This window comes from Trichosurus vulpecula, chromosome 4, assembly GCF_011100635.1.
Source record: "Trichosurus vulpecula isolate mTriVul1 chromosome 4, mTriVul1.pri, whole genome shotgun sequence".
Taxonomy (NCBI): Eukaryota; Metazoa; Chordata; class Mammalia; order Diprotodontia; family Phalangeridae; genus Trichosurus; species Trichosurus vulpecula.
Window position 1 is genome coordinate 170,809,428 of NC_050576.1, and position 22,782 is coordinate 170,832,209.

The following is a 22,782-nucleotide window of genomic DNA, read 5'->3' on the forward strand; positions in this document are numbered from 1 at the left end:
GAATCTCCCTCCCTTCTTTTCAGAGGTTAATGGGACAATGGGTATGAAGGTACATACTGTCAGTCTCTGTTGGTGGTTTGGTTATTTTTGCTGAACTCTTTGTTCCCCTTTTCTTATTGTTATGAAATCAAGGTAATATAAAAATGAAATACAAATTAAGCTTTTTTTTTAAAAAAGCTACTTGAGGGCAGTTTTTTATTTTTACTTTTCTGTATTTGTACCCACACCAAGATTAGCACAGTGCCAGCAAGTAGCACATGTGGCTCATAATAACAGTTAGTTCTTTAAAGGTTTACAAAGCACTTCACACGTATTATCTCATTTTATTCTCACAAGCACCTTAGGAAGTAGGTGTTTTGTTGCCCCCGTTTTACAGATAAGGCAGCCAGAGGTTAAATGACTTGTCCAGGGTCACACAGTATGTGAGGCGACATTTGAACTCAGGTCTATCCCGACTCCAGACCCAGTGCCCTAGCGGCTTCATATTGGCTTAATTTTATTGATTGATTGCCTATAATCTGGGCGTCCTAAGGAAAATCACTTTACCTCTGTCAGTTTCCAAAATGATGGGGTAGCATTAGATGCTCTAGCTGAGGGATTCTTAACTTTTTTGTGTGTCTTGGACCTCTGAGCAGCCCGATCCAGCTAACCCAAAAACCGCTTCCCAGAATCCGAAATTGCTAAATTTCCCCTTGGGGTTAGTGAAAACAAATGTGTGTCCCCTGACATCTATCAGGGGTCTTACAGACAACCCTATTCTAGATTCTAGATCGCACTCCCCAGCTGGAGAGAACGGCCCCTGGCCATTGGGGGCGGGGAGCGGGAAGGGTGGGGGGTGCGGCCTCTAAACGCAGGCGCCTGCCCCGCAAATCGTTCTTGGCGTAAAGAGAAAGCCAATCAGTCTATCCCGAGCTGGGATTGCGTCATCGTCCCGCCCTGCACCGGGGCTCTTCCGGCGTGCTCCGTTGCTAGGGGAACTGAGGGCGCGCGAGGGCTCGGTTTCCCCCGCGCAGGCGCAGTAAGGCGGCGGCCATGGCTGACCGAGGCTGGAATACAGATACCGGGGAGGCCGTGTATCGCTCCCGGGACCCCGTGCGCAACCTTCGGCTCCGGTACCGGCTTCCCCTCGTCCCCGCCCCGCCCCTCCCCTCCCCCTCTGCCTCTCCTCCACGTAACATGTGCTTCGAAGGCCGCCTCTCGCCCCGCCCCGCCCCCATCCCCGCAGCATCCCTGGAGCGTCGGAGCAGGGCTACATGGGGGTAGGGTAGTGTAAGGCTCGCTTAGCCCAGGTTCGAGCCCTGCGCTCTCCCCAGTGTGACTTTGGGCAAGTCACTTGTGTGTCAGCCTCACTGCCCTCTTTTGTAACATGAAGAGATTGGACTGCAGCCTCTGAGGTCCCTTCCAGCTCGAACCCTGTGAGCCTAGGAGCTGCGCCTGGTAATTCACAGGACATCATCCTCCTTGTCAATCATCATGTTGATGATAATAGCTAATGTTTGAATAGCGCTTACCATGTGCCAGGCACTGTGCCAAGCACTTGACAGTTTTTAATCTCATTTGGTCCTCAAGACAGCCCTGGGAGGAAGGTACTTTTATTATCCTCATTTTACAAATGGGGAAACTGAGGCAGAGGTTTTTTGTTTTTTAAGGGACTTGCCCAGGGTCACACGGCTAGTAAGTTTCTGAGGCCGGATTTGAACCTAGGTAAGACTGAATGGAGTCTCCCAGTCAGATCCCATGATGGCAGTTACATTGGTGAAACACAGTCGGGGCAGAGGATCTTTAGGGAGGCCCCTGGAGAGCAAGACCTGTTTTCAGTTTTGTCTTCTTGGCATCTTGCACCTGGTGCAAAGGACCTCACTGAGTTAAGTGTAAGATTTTTTCCGGCTTTTTTAAGTCCTAAAATAAAGTCCATCTCCTCGTTCATTTGTGGGGGTGGGGGTGGAGCAGTGGGGAAACAGGCCTGGGGAGAGGAGCAACCCAAAGGCCCCCAAAGTGACTGTCTAGCAGAGTTCAGAATCTGGCTCCCGAGAATCAGTGAGGTGCAGTGAAGCATTCTGGAGTCTGGAGACCTGGGTTCCAATGGGGCTCTACTGTATGAACTTAAACCATTCTTCTCCTTTGGGCCTCTGGCTCCTGTCTAAATTTCTATGCCCCCTCTTCCCAACGTTTTGTAGTCACATGGTTCCCATCTCTTGGTCTTTGGGGCCCATCATATAGACGCTCCTTCCCTGGGACCTGAGTCATTCTCCCTCCTGCCTTGCCACAAGCACCCTTTCCTCTCACAGACATAATTTCCCTCAAGCCTGTCTGTTCCTACCACAGTTCCTGAATATGCTGTTACCTATGCCTCGTTCCCCCCAATCACAGACTTTGCTTTAACCCTGTTCTAGCCCCCCTCCCCCCACACATTCCTGCAAAGCCTTGCTTTGCCTAGCTGCCCACTCCCATTTATGGTATCTTTTCCAGCTCTGTGATATGGCCACCCCATCACTTTGTTGTCTATACTAGGCTTCTCTCTCTCTATCAGAGTTCATCTCCAGAGAGTCACTTCAGGCAGCCTCCTCTTCTGCCAGTCATCTCCCCAGCTGGCAAATGACGCTATAGACTTGGCCACCTTTAACCCACAAACATCAGCCGGTATGTATTCATATGATGATATAATTGGTTGGGAATTTGGGGAGGGTACTGGGAGTAGGTGGTATTTGAGCTGTGCGGGTAGCCATTCCTGTTCACCTTCCTCCTGCCTCCCAGGAAGAAGTAGTGACCCGAGGTCTCAGATTCTCTGCTCTCGTCCTGGACTCCTTGGGACTTTGTGCCTTTGAGGAGGTCGGTCTGCTCTGCTTCCTCAAAGAGGGTTTGAGGAGAAAGAAGAAATACATTGTTTACCAAAAGAGTTCTGAATGGGCACTAGTTGTGGCCTAGACACTTGTACCACAACCTAGTCAGTCATCAAACATTTATTAAGCAACAGGTCATTGTCCTGAGAAGAACAAGATAGCCTCTGCTCTCAAGGAGCTTACAGTCTGATGGGAGACAGCCTGCAAACAGCTTTGTACAGACAAGCTACATACCGGATAAACTGGAGATAATCAGCAGAGGGAGGGCACTAGAATTAAGGGGGCTTGGAAAAGACTTTTTGTACAAAATGGGATTTTATTTGAGACTTGAAAGAAGCCAGGAGACAGAGATGAGGAGGGAGAGAATTCCAAGCAGTGACAATGCCCAGACTCAGTAGATGGAGCAGCAAAGAGGCCAATGTCATTGGTTTGAAGAGTCTCTAAAGAGAAAGGAGGGTGGGGTGTGAGGTGTGAGAAGATTGGAAATGCTGGAGTGGGGGTGAGTTATGAGGAGATTTGAACACAAAGGATCTTCTATATCACGGCTCTAGAACCTGACTGTCAGAGTGCATGCCACTGCATAGTTCTAAAAGGTTCTGTAATGATGTGTTGCCCATTTCTGAGAATCAATTTTCTCTTCTATAAAATATCCACCTTACAGAGCAGTTATGATCAAATGAGATAACGTATCTGAAAGTGTTATACAAAAGTAAGAAATTCTTAATGCCTTCTCATATACGTGACTTTGGGTAAATTTCAATGTCCAAAAACCTTGGAAAGTGTGCTAGATTTGGAGTCAGAGAACTTGGGTTTAAATTGTGGCTCTGCTGCTTACTGACTGTGCCACTTTAGATAAATAATTTATCCTCTCCGGGCTTTGGTTTTCTCCTTTGTAAAACAAGAAAGTTGGACTAGATTGCTTTGGGGTCCCTTCTAGTTCCTCATCTCTGGTCCTTTGAACCCGACTATATAGCTTTAACATGCTTACTGTGCAACAGCATTTTGGGGACTTGGGGAAGTCCCCCTTGTGGAAGTGGACAGTGTTCCTCTTTGTCTCAAGCTGAAACTTAAGATGGATTTTCCTACAGAAACAATGATGGTTAAATTATTGGTTAAATGGATTTTGTGGAATAAAGAGAATCTTACTCCTATTTTTAACATTTCTATAGGAAAGTGAGTTCCGATTTCCAAATAACTGACATGTAGATTGTTAGCAATTGGGGGCTGCCTATGAAATTCATCTTTGTGAGTCAGGTATACATCTGAAATTTTCATCGGCTAAAGGATGGAGGAGGAACACTATTCAGTAACGAGAGTCTTCCTTTCTTGTTTATTTCTCTTGTAAAAATTCCCCAGGGGAGGAGGAAGAACATATATGAAGTGGAAAGAACATTGGATTTGGAGGCCCAGGTCTTAGCTTCTGTGCCTGGCTCTCCTGTTTACTACTGGCCTTAGTCAAGTTTCTTTCCTTCTTCTGGCCTTAGTTTCCTTACTCTTAAGTGAAGGGATTGGACTAGATCAGGAGTTCTAAATCTGAAGTCCATGAACTTTAAAAAAAAGTTTTGGTAACTATTTCAATTAATCTATTGTATTTTATTTGAGGCATTTAAAAATATTCTGAGAAGTGGTCCATAGGCTTCACTAGATTGCCTACTAGATTGGTGCAGAAAAGGTTAAGATCCCTCAACTAGATGATCCCTGAAGGATTCTTCAACTCTGAATCTGTGATTCTAAGTTTCGTCCTCTCTTGTCTCCCCTACTGTACCCCTCCTCCCAATCTTTCCTCCTCTCCCCTCCCTTCCCCAGATTTTAAGTGACTTGGACATTATCGAGCATTTGTCTTTGAGGAGACTTTTCTCTTTGAAAAAGGTGAGAGTAGACCGGATAGGACTGGAGTCTTCTTGGAAGTAATCATTTTGCCTTCCCTCAGCTCCCTCTTTCTGTGGGTACTGTGTTTCTTCTCTAGGCGTTTCAGCTCTAGGCATGATCTGGTAAGCTCAAGGGGCTAAGATTCTCCTCCAGCAAAAACACGCAGTTTGAGGAGGGCCAAGGTGTTACTGTTTGACACTTACCACTGAAGTTTACCTCCTGCCACCCAGTTGGAGGTGAAACTTGGGTAGTGAGGAGAAAGACGTGGGAGGCCTCTGCTCACAGGGTCATAATAAATGTTGGCCAATTAAGAGTCTCAAAGTGTTTGGCTGGTGAATGAAAGCAAGTACTTGGTTGTCCTCTGTAGAAGTAGAAGGGAAGAGGCAGCTGGCTCCTTCTGCTGTCTTGTAGGTGGGCACCGGAGAGATGAAGGGGATGAAGAAGAGGTGGTGGTCGGTTGGCAGGAGAAACTCTTTAGTCAGGTGAGTCATTGGCTTCGATTCCCCCCTCCCCCTTCATAGCCATGACTGCTGACTGGAGAGACTGCTGCTGCATCCAGGGAGGTTATCAGCAGATCCACACACAGTGAATGGCTATCTGACTTGATGAGCCAGCTCCGAGTTCCCACTTGATATCGCTGAATCTCAGGAACCTCATTGGCCTCTAGTCCAACCCATACATGAAGGGAATACCTACTGTAACCTACCAACAAGTGGTCGGCCAGCCTCCACTTGGAGATCTCCTGAGGCAGCCCCTTCCCCTTTGGGATAGCTCTCATTGGAAGATTTTTCTGACATCCAGCCCAGGTGTGCTTTTTGTAACTTCCACCCACTGTTCCCGGTTCTGCCCAGTGAGAACAAGTCTGCTCCTTTCTCCACAAGACAGCCCCTCAAATATCTGAGAATGCACTGAGTCTTCTCTTCTTCAAGCCAAATATGCCCAGTTCCTTCAACTCATCCTCCTATGATACAAGGATCCTTATTTTTCCTCTTCCTTTTCTTTCTCATTGTCCACTTATTGGTCATTCCTGGTAGGAGAGGAAGTGAAAAGGAGGGAAACTTGTATCCCACCCATCACCATTGCATCTAATGGGAAAGAACATATAGAGGAGGAATCTCAAGGGTTTTCACCCGAATGAAGTTTGAAGATGATCTGAGATTTTAGTCATCCATGCCCTGTCCTATATTCTTTTTTATTTGTAACAAAAATATATCTAAGTTTTATTAAAGCCTTTTGTTTTCACCACACATTTATCTCCCAATGAGAGGCAACATGGTGTAGTGGATAGAGAGCTGGCCTCAGAGCTGGGAAGACCTGGGTTCAAGTCCTGCCTCTGACACATCCTGGCTGTGTGACCCTGGGCAAGTCACTCAACCTCTCAGTGCTCTGGGCAGCTCTCTAAGATGAGAAGTTCAAAGAAAGTGCTGACCTGCATTAAGGTAGGGAGTTTCCTCATCCAGGAGTTCCCCCACCAATGAAATCCCTCCCTAGTCCCATTATTTCTACATATAACTTACCCACCTTGAAAAAGAAAGAACAGAAAAGCACTTCAGCAAGCCTGAGCAACGCATCAGTCATCTCTGCCAGTTTATGCCCTGTTCTACCCCCATAGTCACCTGCAAGGAGGGAGATTCATTTTTTTCAACTCTTCTCAGTGGCTATGCTTGGTCATTATAAGTGTTTATATAGTAATTATATAGTATTCACTTTGTAGTCATTGTGTATATTGTTCTCTTGTTTTGATTTAATTTACTCTGCATTTAAGTCTTATACTTTTCTGAATTCTCCATATTCATTGCTTCATATGTTCAAATAACATCTGTTACATTCATGTAGCACGATTTGTTTAGTCATTATCTTATCCCTGGACACCTCCTTTTTTCCATCTTTTTGCTCCCCCACAGAAGTACTGCTTTGAATATCTTGGCATGAATGAGACCATCCTCTCTGTCATGATCTTCCTTGGAGTTTTTGCCTAGCATCAGGTCCTCTGCATCAAAAGATGTAGATTTCTTAGTAACCCTTTCAAGCTTAATTCTAAACTGTTTTTGTGCCTAGACTAATTCACCATTAAATGCTCTGCTTGCAGTGTATTAGTGTGCCTATCTTTCAGCAGCCCTTCCAATGTTATTTCTGCTCTATTCACATTCTTTAGCTTGGATAACTGAGAGTTGACTATATATAAATGTGCCAAGGAGAATAAATTTCTGTAGGATCAGTTTCGGTGAGAAACAACACAAATTTCGTTTGAAGGTTTTCTCACTGGACACCTGTTCTCTATCCCCTGTGCTTGAAGTTTGAGGTGGACTTGTACCAGAATGAGACAGCCTGTCAAACCCCATTGGATCATCAATATCGCCAGGAAATCTTAAATCTGGAGGCTTCTGGGGGCAGGAAGAATCGCCGGATCTTCACCTACACTGATTCCGATCGCTACACCAACTTGAAGGAGGTATGTTCTTCATTTTGCTGTCTTCAAACTTTTCTCCCCTTCTAGCTGCCTGTGCCCTGTGTGGAGATTCTAAACCTGTAGGGATGTGATGGGCACCCCTTCTAGCCACTAGGATGTATTTGACTGGAGCCTGATGTCTCCTGCTCTGGGGTAACAGCCAGGTTGGGATAAAGTGACCCCAGTTTGCAGAGGGTGTGGCTACTGCTTTTCTTCTTTATTAATGTCGATCCCATGTCTAAAGAGCTTGGGGGAACCAAGATAGGTATGTAGATTGCAAAAGGGGAGAAACATTTCTCAAGCTGTCTCTATTCTGGCACAAGATAAAGATTGGAATGTGGAACTCCATCAGAAGTTAAGCTAAGATTCTGTTTGGGCATTTAAGAGAAATCCAAAACAGCTGTGAGACTGTGTCTAGGCCACAGTTCATACTTATGTCCTTGCACTGAATTGGTACTACATATATCTGTACTTGTTAACATGTTTTTTTGGGAATGTGCATGTCGTTGTGTGTGCACGCACACGCACATGCACACGCATGCGTTCTTTCTCTCCATTGAGACTAAACTCCCACACAGGGACCGTGTCTTTTGCTTTTCCTTTTAACACGTTATATAATAATTATGTTGTTCTTAATTTACAAAGCATTTTCCTCATAACCACCCTGGGAGGCAGGGAGTTAGTCAAATTACAGGAAAAGAAACTGAGGCTCAGTGAGATTAAGTGACTTGACCACAGCATCATAGAACTAGCAAATGGCAAAGCTAGAACTCAGTTTCAGGTCTGACCCAAATACAGTGCTCTTCCAGTCTGCCATACTGTCTTGGAATGTTGGGTGGAGTGCTCTGTACACAGTAGGTGTTGAATAAGTGCTGTTGGTTGAATCAAATGCTATCCTCAGGATAGCTGTGCAACACGGCATGAATTATCTGGTTTGGGTCCTGGGTATTTTCTTTATGAAAATTAAAATAAAATATGATTAATGCTCAATTTATTTGTGTGTAGAAATCCTGAAAAGGTTTTTATCGTTAGATGACTTTCCTCACTCCCTGATGAAATAGCATGTTACTGGGTAACCTCACCCTGCCTTTGGGTGGCATGTGCTCAGAGGATGCAAACTGATTATAATATTAGCATAATCCAGACTTAGTTAAGAAGGCTACTGTGATGTCTACATTATGAGGCAAAATAAAGCCAAGGGGAGAGCGTTTGTGGATCACTTGTGCCACCTCTTTCCTCATTACCATAGGTAATTAGTGACTGTTTACTAGACCTAGGTCCTGGGATTGGGAACAGAGAACAAGAATATTCCCTTGGTTGCTCAGCCTCAGGTTATCATGAGTAGATGGGTGACATATGGCTATTGTCTTCTCCTAGCACTGTCAGAAAATGACCACCTCAGACAATGAGGTGCCCTCATTCCTGGTTGAGCGGATGGCGAATGTCAGGCGTCGCCGTCAGGACCGACGAGGGCTGTGAGTACAAACAGGTGCCAGAGGGACATGGACTAACTTGTTGAAGCCAGCCTGGGCTTTTTGCCCCCTGAAAGTGTCTCCTTTATCCTCCTAGATATGAAACGGAGAGGTGACCATGCTGTTGTCCTGAGCAGACCAAATCTAGACTAGTGTATCCCCTCCTGGGGGCCACATTTTAGGAAGGCCTTCCTTTAGCTGTGGGACAGCCAAGAACTCAGACACGTTCTAGCTGTGTGACCCTGGGCAAGTCACTTAACCCTATGGGCCTCAATTTCCTCATCTGTAAAGTGAGCTAGAGAAGGAAATGGCAAACCTCTCCAGTATCTCTGCCAAGAAAACCCAAAGTATGGTCACGAAAAGTCAGGCATGACAGTAATACCAGTCAGGGAGGCAAAGGGCCTAGAGGTCATTTTATATAGAATTGGTTAAAAGAACAGGGAATGTTTAAGAACAAAGGACTTAGAGTGGGATGTGACAGCTGTTGTTGAAGTAATTGAAAGTATCACATGGAAGAAAGACTAGATTTATTCTGTTTGGTCCCACAAGGGGCAGACTTAGGCTCAATGGCAGAAAGAAGTAGAATTGTCCCAAAGCGGAATGGATGACCTTGGGGGGTAGTGGGTTCCCTCTTCTAACTCTCTGGTGCTTCCAGGCTTTATTTTGCCCCACATCTCTGCCCGAAGGAGCCTTCGGGGATAGGTAGAACAGTGTTCCCATGATGTTTCCTACAGGGAAGGTAATGTACTCAAGTCCCGAATTATCACCTGGAAGCCAACAGAAGAATTCATTAGGAGCAACCATGTCATCAACACACCGCTTCAGACCATGTACATCATGGCAGACTTGGGATCCTATGGAAAGTGAGTGAGACCTTTGACCACACTGCCCAGATACCTGTCCTCTCTTTCCTTCACCTATAATATTTGTCTATGGGAAAAGAAGATCGTCGTCACTGTAGGGGGGAGTGGGAGGAACTCTTGCCTCTCTCAGTTTTGTTTGGAAGACTATTCACTGAGGTGATAGTTACACTCCAAGGGAGATTAGAAAGGTGCCTGCCCCTCGGCTGTTCTTGGCCTTCTACTGTTCTCCCCCTCTGTCCTTGGTCCTGAATGTGAGTCTTCATTTCCTGGTCCATAGGCTCGGTCAGAGTGATTGTGAACAAGTCCTGTGCACTCTGAAAGTGGACAGTAATGGAGTGATCACAGTGAAACCAGACTTCACAGACAACAAGGCGCCTTACCGGTGAGGAAAGGGGGGAGGGCTACTGGGGAGAGGGCAGTGGGCTGAAATCTTTTTCCTTGACCTCATTTTTTGATGCAAGAAACTGAGATTTTCAGAAAGTCTGATTCCTTTCCATTGTTTACTTTAGAGGCTCTCCTTTTGGTGGAATAGCCTGCCTCAGGGACAGTGACTAGAGCAGGGTTCTTAAAAAACTTTTTAAATTATTAATTTAGCAACCATAAAATTTCAGCAGACAAACTAGAAAAGAGGGTTGTATGTGGAACTGTGAAATTCTGTGACAGTTTTTTTTGAGTGTATTTGTTGTGTATTTGAGTGTATTTGTTCAACATAATAATAGAAAACAAACTGTCCTGCTTGTCTGTGTCTCCTTCTGACCTTTCCTTGGAGCAGTTTTATTTCAAGGAATGGATGAAATTAAGCTGAGGGTCATTCTTGTTCTCACCCCATCCTGAACTGTCATACCCTTACTGACAACCAACCATATTTAACCCTGTGGGAGGTGTAAATTAAGCTTCTAAGTACTTTCCATCCTTCCCCTCCCCCACTGCCCCCTCCCAGGCAAACATACTAGACCAGACCTTAGAGGTCACATCTGCTTTGCCCGGCCTTAATGTCTTCGCTCTAACTTTGGTTCATGGTTGTGATCTGAGCAGAATTGTAATGGAGGGGGAGAAGCAGGAGCTGTGGAAGTACACAATTAACAACGTGTCCTCACCTGCACAGCGGGAGGAAGAAGAGCGGGAACAGCGTGTGTTCAAGGATGTAAGGCCTCCTTTTTTTCCCACAACTCTCCAGGGTGGGTCCCAGAGACTGGGAGCTGAGACTGTGTCCCAGGATGGGGGCAGCAGTTCCTCTTCTTCACTGTTGTTGGGATGTAGGACTGGCCAGAAAATCAGGACCATCTGTGGTCACCTAGTTTTCCATGCCTTCCCCCTTTGTTATTTCTCATCCCTTTACTGGTCAGAACTAAGAGAGAAAAGGGGCTAAGTTTCTGCTTTTTGGTTTGTTTCCTCAGCTCTATGGCCGGCACAAGGAGTACCTCAGCAGCCTTGTGGGCTCTGACTTTGAGATGGTGAGTAGCCTCAGTTCCCTGCAGTATGACTGATTGCATGAATTCAGAGCAGGATGACTGTGGCTAACCAAGCGTATGTTTGTTATGCCTCCTGAGCATTTTTCTTTCAAGTGCCAGGAAATGGGAAGTGATGTTGGCACCATCATCAACAGTTCCTTGACTCTTTAACCAAAAAAACAGGTTAAGTTGGTGATGCCGGGATCCTTCTATCCTTTGTCCAGAATCTCCAAGTCTGGCTGTACAGCCTAGTAGAAAGAGCACTGAGTTTTGAGTCAGAAGATCTGGGATTAAATCCCACTGCTTTTACTTACTCCCTATGTGTGCCTTTGGCCACTCTGGGCTTCAGTGAAGGAAACTGAGGGAGTAAGGGAGTGAGCAGAAGTGCCTGTAAAATAAAGTAGGTGGACTACATAGTTGGCCAAGTTCCTTCCTGGCTCTGAATCCAAAATCTAAATCTACAGGAATGGATAGCTTTCCCGTGGGTGGGATCCGATACTGGTTTCCTGCCCTCTGCCATCCAAGAAAAAGAGGACCTTGGGTGCTTCATTCTCCCGTGCACCTCAGCGGGCAGCTGCCGTTGCTGTCTTTGACCTGTTTTTATTGGTCTTCCCCATTGCTTTGATCTCTTTCACTTGCCTTCTGTGCTTTTTCTTTTTCCACTTTTCAGAGATAAGAGAACAGTACATTAGTGGGAGGTAGTAGTCACACACACCCCAAGGTCCTGACACCTGGGATCAGGTAGTAGCTTCAAGTCCCTTTTGCCTTAATGGTGTGTATCTGTGATCCCTGGAAGTGGGGCTCTGGTTATTGGACAGCATCTTTTAGGACTTCCTAATCTTTTCTCCACTCTCTCTGCCTTAGACTGTTCCTGGCTCCCTGCGGCTCTTTGTAAATGGAGAAGTAGGTAAGTGTCTTGATAGTATGTGGTAGAGTACAGAGACAGCTGGACTTGGAGCCAGGAGAGCCCTGGGTTTGACCCTGGGACGTAAGTCATTGTGCCCCTCTGTGCCTCAGACGCCTCCTCTCTAAAATGGGGATGGTAATACCTGTAGCAGTCATCTCACGCTGTTGTGAGGGTACTCTGTGTTGTGTTTCCCAAGCTTTAGAACACTGCATGAATCCTCTGTGGTCGTCATAGTGATCCCTTGTGCTTAGGCAGATCCCTTGGGCAGCACATGACATTGTAGGTGAGCCACCACACCCTGAAGGAGGTCCTACATTTAGCCCACAGAAGCCGGAAGCACTTGTGATAGTCAGTGATGCTAGTGTGATGGAGCACTGAGCTTTCTCAGGGCTAAATCATTAGGCATCTTTGCTTAACCTGAAGAGTGGCTGGAGATCAGAACCATGAAGGACTGTATTGCAGAAGCACTGATGCCTGTGTGTGTGTGTGTGTGTGTGTGTGTGTAACATGCTGAAGTCATTCACAGAGGCCCATTCCCACTACTACCTTTCTTTTCAGTTTCAGCCCAGGGCTATGAATATGACAGTCTCTATGTGCACTTCTTTGTGGAGCTGCCTGATCGTAAGTAACGCTACAACCTCCAGAGACGGTACCCAACCAATTCATGACATGTTTTTCCATGGGGAAGGACTCATGTTGCCACTTAATTCAAAGTACAGGCAAAGTAGGTGCTAGGATGTACTTTCCCTTCAGTTTGTCCTTAGCTATGATGAGAGCTTCTAGGGGAAGCCTCCTGTGAGCTCACTGTCCCCTGGAGTCAATGGCTTGGAGCAGATAGAGTGACTAACAGGGGGCCAAGTAGGACGTCCTCTTCCCTTTTCTCCCGGTGACTATTTAACACAGATCTAAGCAGAGTGTTTGCTGGAAAGAAGAGGGCTGTTCAAATTTCTTGAGGATAAGGCCTGTGCATCCTCAGGCAGCTGGGGGTACAGTGAATAGAACTTTGGACTTGGAGCCAAGGAGTCCAGAGTTCAGATTTAGACTCAGACACTAGCCATGTGACCTTGAGCCTCAGTTTCCTCACCTGTAAAATGGAGATAATACCTCCCAGGTTGTTGTGAGGATCAAATGAGATAACATTTGTAAAGTGTCCTGCAAACCTGAAGGTATATAAATGCTAGCTAGTATCATCATCATCATCACATATTATCCCTGGACCTGGCACCGTGCCCAGAACATAGTAGGTGAACTGAGCTGGTACCCAGCTATTTCCCTTGGCTTTATCTAAAGCTTCCTCTGAGAGCTGTCATGATTCTTCTTGGTGCCTTATCTTGCTCTAGGCCGCTCAACTCCAGCCTCTGAAGGTGCCAGTGGACTAACTGCTTTTTGGTTTTTGGTTCCTAGACTGGTCAAGTCCGTCATTTCAGCAGCTCTCAGGAGTAACACAGACTTGTGTTACCAAGTCAGTAGGGACGGTAAGGAGAAAGAGAAGGGTGAATCTTTAGAAGATAGCTGAAAATCTGCTTTGGGGATTGCACTTGAAGCCCTTCCTTTATCAGGCAGACATAGGACACAGGGTTGTGTCCAGAGCTGAGTAATGGGCTCTCTCTCAGAGGCCTGAGTTAGTCCCTCTGGTGCAGGGTAATCATCTTTGCCCCCAGAAAAATCAGACGACCAATCAGCGAGCGCATATTGAGCACCAGCTATGTGATAGGCCTTTGTGCTGGCTGCTGGGGATTCGGGTACCACAAATGAAGCCAACAGTGGCAGCGGTTTGTGTGGGAGGATCTTCTGCTCTGCTTCTGAATTGCAGTGTCCCTGGGTGGCACTACCAGGCCTCCCACAGTCTTATGAAAGTGACTCTCTGAATGGTTAAAGTCAGGGGGAAGTTCTAAGGAAGGCTGCTTTTTCTGCTCTGTGAGCCTTTCTGTGGCCTGATGATCCTTCTCTCCCTCCTCCAGGATGAAGTGGCTTACTTCTCTTACCCTTTCACATTTGAGGCTTCATTCTTCTATGACAATCAATATTTTGGTAAGTTGGTCATGGGCTTGTAGATTTAAAGCTGGAAGGGGCCCCTGTGGTCATCAGTCCCCTGACTCCAACACCCATGCCCTTTGCAGCATTCCACACTGCCTTATCTCCTGATCCAGGGCCAGTCTTTGGCAGTAACTGGGTACCACTCTTGTTTACTCATATACCCCAAGCAGGTTTCCCTCAGTGGCCTGTGCTGTACTTGGAGGTCATCTCACTGGACTTCTGGCAGAGATATCGAGTGGAAGGCTATGGCTCCATTATACTGCCCTTAGCACCGGGTAAATCCACCCCTTGTTCTCCTCTCCTATCGTAGCATCGTAATGATGCTCTCGGCCCTCAGTAAGCCGATCATAGAACTAGGGGTCTTCCAAAGAGCAGTTCTGTTTCTGGGGTAAAGGAGCTTTAATTAGGGGTTTGAAGACATTTGCATTGTAAGTACTTCATGTTTCTCTCAAGTTCTCGGTGTATTTTCCTTCTCCATTAAGGACTCCTGGATGTAGCTCTGACTCACTTCCTCAGCTTGTTGTGACGTTCTTGGAACTCTTTGGTGTCTCTTCTAAACTCCCTTGGTTTTAGGGCTTTGAGAGAGGAGGCAGCTTATTTTGAAACTCCACTAAAAGCCAGGTCATTGTTGGTCCAAATGTTTGCATGGCTGCTGTCACTGACTCACTGGTGGCAAGGTATATATCAGAGTTCTTTTTTTTGATTCAGTGTTCTTATTGGATATTCTTACTGTCCTTTTAACAAAATAGGGTCTCATACTATGACAGTCTCGACGTGGAGGCCAGTGGAGTCAGGAACTCTGGCGGAACTGAGGAGGTTTTTCATTGGGGGCTCTCTAGAATTGGAAGACCTATCATATGTGCGAATACCAGGGAACTTCAAGGTGAGTTTTTCACTGGCTAGGTCCAAGGAAATGAACCCTGAGCTTCCAACCTGTTATTCAGGAGGAAATGAAATATGGGACAAGTCCCATATTGACTTGTCCATTGCTCCGGCATTAGGGCTGATCCCCTTCCCTTCCATAGTCAAGGTTGTCTGTGGTGCCATCCACATGTTCTAGGAGGCCCCCAGCTACATTCTAAAATAAGATGTAAGTGTGCTGCCAGTCTCAGAAAACAGAAAATCCCCTTCTTCCTCCCTCCTCCCTGAGACAGGAGGAAGGAGTATTTACAGGAAGCCAGCCATCTGTGTTGGGCACCTTGTTCTTTGGCAAAATTGGAGCTATTCCTAAACTTGGAATTCTGAGCCTGCCTTTAGCTGAGCAGTGGTGAGGATGCCTGCTGGTCAAGGTAGTGTAGAGTAGTGTAGCTCACTGATGCTCTTTTATATCTGTTCCCTAGGGGAACCGTCTGAGCCGCTTTGGGTTCCGCACTGAGACAACAGGCAGCGTCACCTTCCGCTTTCACTGCCTCCAACAATCTAAGTAAGTGGCCTTAGCCCGGATTGCTTGGTGCTCACTTGCATGGAGGTTCCCCACCCTAGTCCAGACACTACTGACTGTTCTTGGTGCTTCCCAACAGGGCCTTTTCGGAGTCTTCCTTAAGTTGCAAGAAGATGCAGAGTTTGCTGGACCGCATAGGAGGAGTCTACAAGCAAAATACCCTTTTTAATGTGCTAGGTGGGTTTCTCCCATATGGTGGCTTCCTGCACACACCTATTCTCCCCTGACCAGACAGACTAACCCCTTTTCATCTGGTGCTTTTTCAGAAGCCTTCCAGCGAGCCCGACGCCGCATGCAGGAGGCTCGGGAAAACCTCCCTCAGGATCTAGTGGGCTCCCCAATGCTGTAGCTTCCCAGCCAGCAGCAGCTCCTACCACAATACTTTCTAAGGTGCTGGCTCTCCCCCCTCCTCCTCTCCTGCCCTGGTCATCTGCTCCCTGAGAACCAAGAACAGCTACTCCAAGCCGTCTGAGACCATGGGCTGCCCTGCGGCTCATATGCAGCCTTCTGTCTCTGTCTGCATCTTGTTAACGGCAGAGTCTAGCAAGGCCAGCACTTTCTAGGATGAGGGCTGCACAGACAGAGGGACTTTATTGCAGGCTTGCTCCCTCCAGGAAACCCCAGACTGGCCTGCCCTGCAGCAGGCAAGGGCAGCAGATTAGGACCTGGGGTGTTTGGTGATTATTGACCTCACAAGGGAAGCCAGAAAGAAAGAAGAGGTAAAATGAATAAGGGTATTCATCACCATCAGAGTTCTGCCTCTCTCAAAACCATCTTCTTCTTTGACTTCTGCCTTAGGCAAATTGTGTGTGGTGTTGAGAATATGGGAGGGTATCTGTGTGGTTGTGTGTGTGTGTGTGCGTGTGTGTGTAGGGGATGAGTACGTCTCTGGTGAGGAGGGTGTTTGTCTGTGACAGTATGCATGGGTATGGGTATGTATCTTACCTGCCCAATCTGACCTAACTTGTATACGTTGTTGAGTGCTGGGTTTTTGCTTTTAGATTTTAAACATAAAACTTGTTTTACACCTTCTCATGTTTTCTTGTCTAATTTTCCACCCAGGTTGCTGGCACACTTGTGTTCTCTCAGAACTGGGTGATATGGTGGACTAGCTTTGCTTGAGAGATTCGAATCCCTTTCTCCTTTCATACCCACCATTTATGATATTCTTCAGGGGGTCTCCTAGTGTGGGCTTGTTCCTTAGGGGGCATATAGACAAAAAGGTGCAACAACTCTCTTTCAGTGAGAGAGTGGGAAAATCTGCAGTAGCACCCACCCATAATGCTCTTGGCCGTGAAGCGCCTTCACTGACTGAAATCAGCCCCTAAGTCATAGAAAGTAAGACATTCTGCACTTTTCCTAAGCATATGAGATTGGCCATATCACTTTAACCAAAGGCTGTGCTTAGCTAGTGTCTAGCACATAGGGAACACTTAAATTCTCTCTTCCCCCCTCCCTTTCTTCCTTCTTAACTGTGTCTCCCCCACGCAGCCCCCACTGGAATAGATTGTGAAAATGTCCCTCCCCTAACACACAAAGAGTAACAGCTCTGCTTTCAGCAGTGCTTTATTGGCAGAAGCAGGATGGAACCCTTGGCCCACAGGCCAAGAATCTGTTTTAGCCCCAGAGGAGGGATCTTGCAGGGATCCATGGGACTGTGAGATGTCTGAGTCTCAGAGATCTAGAAAAAGACTTTTCTACCCCAGAGCTGGGGAGCTCACTGCCAACTCCATCTCTGGCCTGGGGCCCCAAGGTTCCTGCAGGGCCAGGATCCACAGCCGGTAGTCTTAGCATGACTTCCCAGGCCCATACAGCTGGGAGCCTGGGGTGAAAGCTTGGTACCAGAAGGCATCTGAGGTGGGTTGGCACATGGTACCCAGTGAACTCATACTGCTGATCCCAAGCAGTAAGCTTGGCTTTGAGAGTGAAGCCAGTGAAAGCATCAGCAAGAAATGGGACTACAGAGAGAAAGGGTGCTCCTGGATGCCTCTGACTGCCTTATCCCATCACTCCTTTCCGCCAAGGGAAGAGGCTTGGATAGATTTCTGTGGGAACAAGCAGAAGTGATTAAAAATGTAGCCGGCCAATAGATCTAGAAATGAGGCAGCCTGAAGTGTCTTGTAAGGAAGTCCAGGGTGAGAGGGACTCTCACCCAAAGCCCCAGAACTTGGAATTGACTAACAACAGCCCCAGGGTACAACCAAGTAAGTACTAAGCCCCTGGGAGATTTTCTCCTATCCATCCCACACAGAGTGTGAACCTCAGTCCTTCCCTCCCCCTCCAGAAGCCTGGGTACTTTGCTCTCTAGGAAAGAGGAAGATTCCAAACCCTAAGAATGGAACTTTTACCTGCATGGTCCTCATCTGCGTCTCCAGGCCGAGAGGTTCAGTTTGGGGATTCTCCTACAGTTCACAAAACCCTTTGGGTAGATATTGGCCTTGAAGATGTGCCGGGGGACAGTAGTAATACCAGTGTTGTCACAGATAATTCGAGATAAGGAGATTCTCTTCAAGGCCTGGCGCTGCCTCGGAGTGAAGACACCTCGTTTCTGCCACCAGAACCTTCAAAAAAAAATGGTTGTGGAGGGGAGCAACCACACGAGACCCCTAAAGGCAAAACTAGCAGCAGGGATGGAAGTGGGAAATTTGTTCTTGGATGGAATGCCCACCCAAGGGCCAGAATCTCAGTTGGGCTTGCCCTCATCTTTCCAGTTCAAAAGAAATGAGGCACATCAATTGCTCTCATTCCTCACTTTAATTCTTAGGTGAGAATTTTAGTGTTCCTTTCTTCTTCCTCCCCTTCAAACAAAGAGCACTCACCTGTCTCCATCTCTTGCTCTTCTAAACTGGTTCTCAAAGAGACAGGCCAAGAGGGGCCCTACTCTGGCCCCAGGTAACAAGGGCTCAGCTACAGCACCAACCCAGATGTCAATGTTGTCAGGAGTCCCATACAGATTCATGAACTTCCTTGCCAGCTTGGCGTTCTTCAGCACCCGGGCAAGTTGGGACAAAGTTCGGGGTTGGGAGAGCCCACAGAAGCGTCTCCAAGCGTTGTACCCTAGGGACAAGAAGGGAACAGTTCCAGTCTCCTGCCAGACTTCACTCGCAGAGAGGAAGTTCTGGTCATCCAAGTCTGGGCTAGAACACAGAGCTCCCTGCCTTCCAGTACAGACCTCACTTCCGGAAAGCACAGCCACCTTGCACACGTCTGGCTGGCCTCATCAAATTGAGAACATTCACATTTCCATGCAATAAGCATGTGCAAATTTGGACAGCCGCTTGCATAATCAGAATATATAGTCAGGTTCACCTGACCCAAAGCTGTGTGCCTAATGACCATTATGCTGCAAGGATATAAAGGATAAGTAGGAGAGGTCAAAGGCAAACTTGAGTTTTGCAACTTTAGAATCATAGAGATGCAAAGGATTTCTCTGATCTAATCCCCTAGTTTTTACTACTGAGAGACTGTAGGCTCAAAGTAACATGACTTGCCCACTGTCACACATACTGGCAGAGCTAAACCCGTAAAAGCAGGCTGTCTAACCAAATCCATCACTTTTCCCCCACTGTTCCAAGGTATGGATATATCTGATGATAACCTGACTACATGAATCTAAGAAATCCAGCTCCCAAGGGTTGAGGTCCAGCAGAACCTACTCAGGAGGAGTTGGCTATGCCAGGCTTGGATCCAGTGTTCCCCTTGGGCAACTGCCATGAACCTGGGGCTGAGATTACCATGTGGGCTATAACTCAGCCACCAAAAAAAAACACAAGAATGAGGCCCTGGCTGGCCAAAAGAAGGACTGCAGAAACTACAAGAATGGGGACTAGAAAAACATTTCTGAGTTCAGCTGGGGGAAGAGGAGAAGCAGGGAACAACTGGGGTGCCCTTCTAGGCCTGTAGCTCAAGGGGACCCAAACAGCTATGTCTCCACATTTCTCCAACACAGGCCACCAAGAAGCTGGGTGGAGAAGAGCTTGTGCTCTCTCCCTCTCCCTCTCCCTCTCCCTCTCCCTCTCTCTCTCTCTCTCCCCCCCCTTTGTCTCTCTCTTCTCTGCCTCTCTTTCTGTCTCTCTCTCTTTCTCTCCCCCACCCTCTCCTTCCCAGGTTGGGAGCCAGGCAAAACTGATGCTGGCATGCAGTAGGCTGCCCCAATGTTATTAGTGGCCAAAGATCTGACCTACTACTCACCCCACCCTTTGTACATTTTGGAAAAAATTATGGATCAAATCCCTTGATGACACCTCTTTAAAGCAGCCTGGGTTAGGAAGTACCGAGGTCCTGATGATCAGGTAGAATATCGCCAGTAAGGAGAAGAGAGATCCCAGGGGAGAGCCTTTGCCTGAGCTAACCCAGATGCCAAAGCCCCTCCCAATATGGATCCCAACATAGACGTAAGGATGGTCTAGTTCTCTTACCTGGGAGACCATGGTCCCGGCTACGTTGCATGTTGAGAGCAGCCAAGTCCAGCCCGATGCGCCTGAATTGTCTGAATAGCTTGTCTCTAAGTTCATCCACCAGTATCTCATCTTGGCGGTTCAGCTTGGCTGGAGTGGCTATGAGACCTCGGAGAATGGGGTCAATTCCACCTGGGAGAGACCAAATATTGAAAGGAGCTGATATTTAAAGACCTTACTCCTGGGAGCAGCACTGCTAAGACCTCACTCCTACTTGTAGCCATGACAATCTAAAAACTTCACCCATCACCTGTCCAGCCTCACTTAGCCTCCATAGGAGAGAAATCTTTCTTGTGGGGTGGTGGTGGTGGTGGTGGTTAGACAGTGGAGGGCAATGGTACATGTGCCCACTTGTGTTGGAGGACCTTTTCTGCATTCTCTCAGAGAGAAGAGGTCTGTATGATAACAATGAGTCTTGCTTATTGGAGGCCCATCCCCATCTGCCCCTTGAAACAGACATCTCCGATAATCGTAGTTACCTTCATTTACAACTCTCCAGCTGGCAAAAAAGACAGTGCTGAGAGGGACTCGAGAATTGGATTTCAAGGACTGGTACCGATTGCCCAAGCGGAACATGAAGGGCTGGATCATAGTGTGACCAAAACGGAAGGCCAAGGTGAAGACATTAGAGACACGGGGGTCCACTCGAGAACAGTAGCCCCGGTAGCGACCCAGGGTTCTTCTGGCCCTGGCCCGACCCAGAACAAGGGGGAGGAAGTCTCTGTAGGTGATGATCTAGAAGAGAAGACAGCCAAGGGAATGATTTCCCTTTTCCCCTACCCAGAATTCATTTGTTCATCTAATCTTTCATTCAACAAGCGTTTAAATGCCTACCATGTATGTCTCAGGCACTGCGCTAGGTGCTGGGGATAGAAAGACAAATGAAACTGTACCTGCCCTCAAAGAGCTTATGCTGTTTTGGAAGGAAACAATGCATACACAGATAAGTAAATTACAAATATTTATATACAAAATACATGCAAAGAATATCCTGGGGGAATCAGTGAGGGAAAGCAGTTGAGTAGAACCTTGAAGGAGGTAGGGATGCTGACAGGCAGACATGAGAAATGCCATCTTAGGGGCAATGGGAAACCACGAGAACACTCCTTAAACGGGGGAGTGGCATGGTCACACCCATGCCTTGGGAATATTATTTTGGCAATAGGTTGGGTTGGGGAGTGGAGAGACTTAAAGCCAAGGATGCCAATTAAGAGGCTATTGCAAATAGTCCAGGTGAGAGGTGAAGAGTGCCTAACATTAGATTGTCAAAGGTAACAAAAATGGAAACTGACATATGTTGGAGGGACTGAGAGAAAACAGGCACACTGATGTATTCTTGGTCTATTGTGTGAACTGGCCCAGCCATTCTGGAAAACAATTTTGAACTATGTCGCTAAGTCACTAAACTTCATACTAGGCCTATTCTCCAAGGAGATCAAAGAAAGGAGAAAAGGACCCATATATTAAAAATATAGTAGTTCTTTTATGGTGGTAAAGAAGTGGAAACTAAAGTGGTATCCATCATGTGGGGAATGACCAAACATATGATATGTGAGTGTAATAGAATACTTATGCCATAAGAAATGACAAAGGGGGGGAAACACCTGTAAAAAATAGCTCTGAACAAATTCTAGAGTTGTAGAACCCATGAAATAACAGAGGGAAGCAGGGCTCCAGCCCAGGACAGACTGGATGGTTGCTGGGAAGGGTCTATCACATGGATCTGGGAGTGGAGAGGAGCACAGCCCAGCATGGGTCGTGCCGGGACCAACCAGACTGAGAGCCAGGCAGAACAGGCCATAGGGCCCTGAATCATTGAGCTGTGGCAGTTACCAGACTTCTCAACCCACAAATGCCAAAGACAACAGAGCAGGTTAGTGGACAAACTTCTGGAATGGAGTGAGAAGAGTGTGTGGTCGGCCCCAGCCCTGGGGGTGGTGGAGGTGGTGCAGTTCTGCAGCTGCTTCCAGAGCTCCAACTGAGGTTGCTTCTGGCCCCAGGTCCACCAAGTGGGAGGAATTAAGCAGCAGATCAGCAGGAGTGCAGAGCCTGCTTTGCCCTGCTTGGATCTGGGTCGTGATCCTGGTTGGTGGTTCTTGGGGGAGGAGGAGAGCTGGTGTGGCAGAGCTTGCTGTGTAGAAGTAGCTCTGAAAACAGCAGTGCTTGGACCCTAAAGCTTGGGACAAAGTACTCTCTACTCTACAAGCAGTCATGCCCTGACAAAAAACTCAAGGGTCAAGTAGTTGGCTGGGAGCATGAACAGGCAGTAAAAACAGACTCAGATTCAGACTCAGACTTGAGAATATTTTTTGGTGACAAAGAAGATCAAAACATACAGCCAGAAGAAGTCAACAAAGTCAAAGAGCCTACATCAAAAGCCTCCAAGAAAAATATGAATTGGTCTCAGGCCATGGAAGAGCTCAAAAAGGATGTGGAAAAGCAAGTAAGAGAAGTAGAGGAAAAATCAGGAAGAGAAATGAGAGTGATGCAAGAAAATCATGAAAAACAAGTCAATGACTTGCTAAAGGAGACCCAAAAAATACTGAAGAAGAAGAAATGACAAAAGGGATGCTTTCAAAGACAGCTGGGGAAGACTTGTATGAACTGATGCAAAGTGAAGGCAGCAGAACCAGGAGAATAATTTCCACAGTAACAATACTGTGAAGACAAACAACTTTGAGAGATTTAGGAACACTGTTCAATGCAATAACCAACCACACTTTCAGAGCACTGATGATGAAAAATACTACTCACCTCCTCACAGAGGGGTGATGGACTCAGGGTACAGAATGAGACATACATTTTTGGATATGGTCAATGCAGGAATTTGTTTTGCTTAGTGATGCAAATTTGTTATAAGGATTTTTTTTCTTTTCCATGATGGGGGAGGGAGTTGATAGAGAGTGAAAATTAGTGCTTGTTAATGTTTAAAAAGTAAAATAATATAAAAGTTACATTAAAATGAATGGCTCTGAGGTCTTGAACCTCTGACTGTG

The 22,782-nt window shown here is 46.8% G+C and overlaps 2 protein-coding genes across 4 annotated transcripts in view; one reads left to right on the top strand and one right to left on the bottom strand.

The window, feature by feature from the left end:
* Positions 1 to 1,008: 1,008 nt before the first annotated feature.
* MKS1 (MKS transition zone complex subunit 1) lies at positions 1,009 to 16,361 on the top strand. 3 transcript variants are annotated; one of them, XM_036758053.1, is made up of 18 exons: positions 1,009 to 1,112; positions 2,531 to 2,640; positions 5,121 to 5,191; positions 7,006 to 7,161; positions 8,536 to 8,633; positions 9,365 to 9,493; positions 9,771 to 9,875; positions 10,529 to 10,637; positions 10,891 to 10,947; positions 11,809 to 11,851; positions 12,410 to 12,472; positions 13,256 to 13,326; positions 13,813 to 13,882; positions 14,056 to 14,163; positions 14,638 to 14,771; positions 15,229 to 15,311; positions 15,409 to 15,506; positions 15,596 to 16,361. In XM_036758053.1, the coding sequence occupies exons 1-18, from the start codon at positions 1,033 to 1,035 to the stop codon at positions 15,676 to 15,678; spliced, it is 1,668 nt and encodes a 555-aa protein (XP_036613948.1). In that variant the 5' UTR covers positions 1,009 to 1,032; the 3' UTR covers positions 15,679 to 16,361. The 3 variants fall into 3 exon arrangements, with proteins under 3 accessions (XP_036613948.1, XP_036613949.1, XP_036613950.1); XM_036758054.1 differs by having other exon boundaries at positions 1,024 to 1,112; positions 14,059 to 14,163; XM_036758055.1 differs by lacking the exons at positions 1,009 to 1,112; positions 2,531 to 2,640; positions 5,121 to 5,191 and adding an exon at positions 6,691 to 6,694.
* A 1,327-nt stretch (positions 16,362 to 17,688) lies between these two features.
* The window catches only part of EPX (eosinophil peroxidase), a 15,997-nt gene continuing 10,903 nt past the window's right edge, over positions 17,689 to 22,782 (bottom strand). Inside the window, exons 10-13 of the mRNA XM_036757336.1 lie at positions 20,266 to 20,521; positions 19,748 to 19,918; positions 18,149 to 18,386; positions 17,689 to 17,890 (exon numbers count right to left, since the gene is read on the bottom strand). Of these exons, the coding sequence (XP_036613231.1) occupies positions 17,689 to 17,890; positions 18,149 to 18,386; positions 19,748 to 19,918; positions 20,266 to 20,521 (867 nt within the window). The remainder of the gene's footprint in view (positions 17,891 to 18,148; positions 18,387 to 19,747; positions 19,919 to 20,265; positions 20,522 to 22,782) is intronic.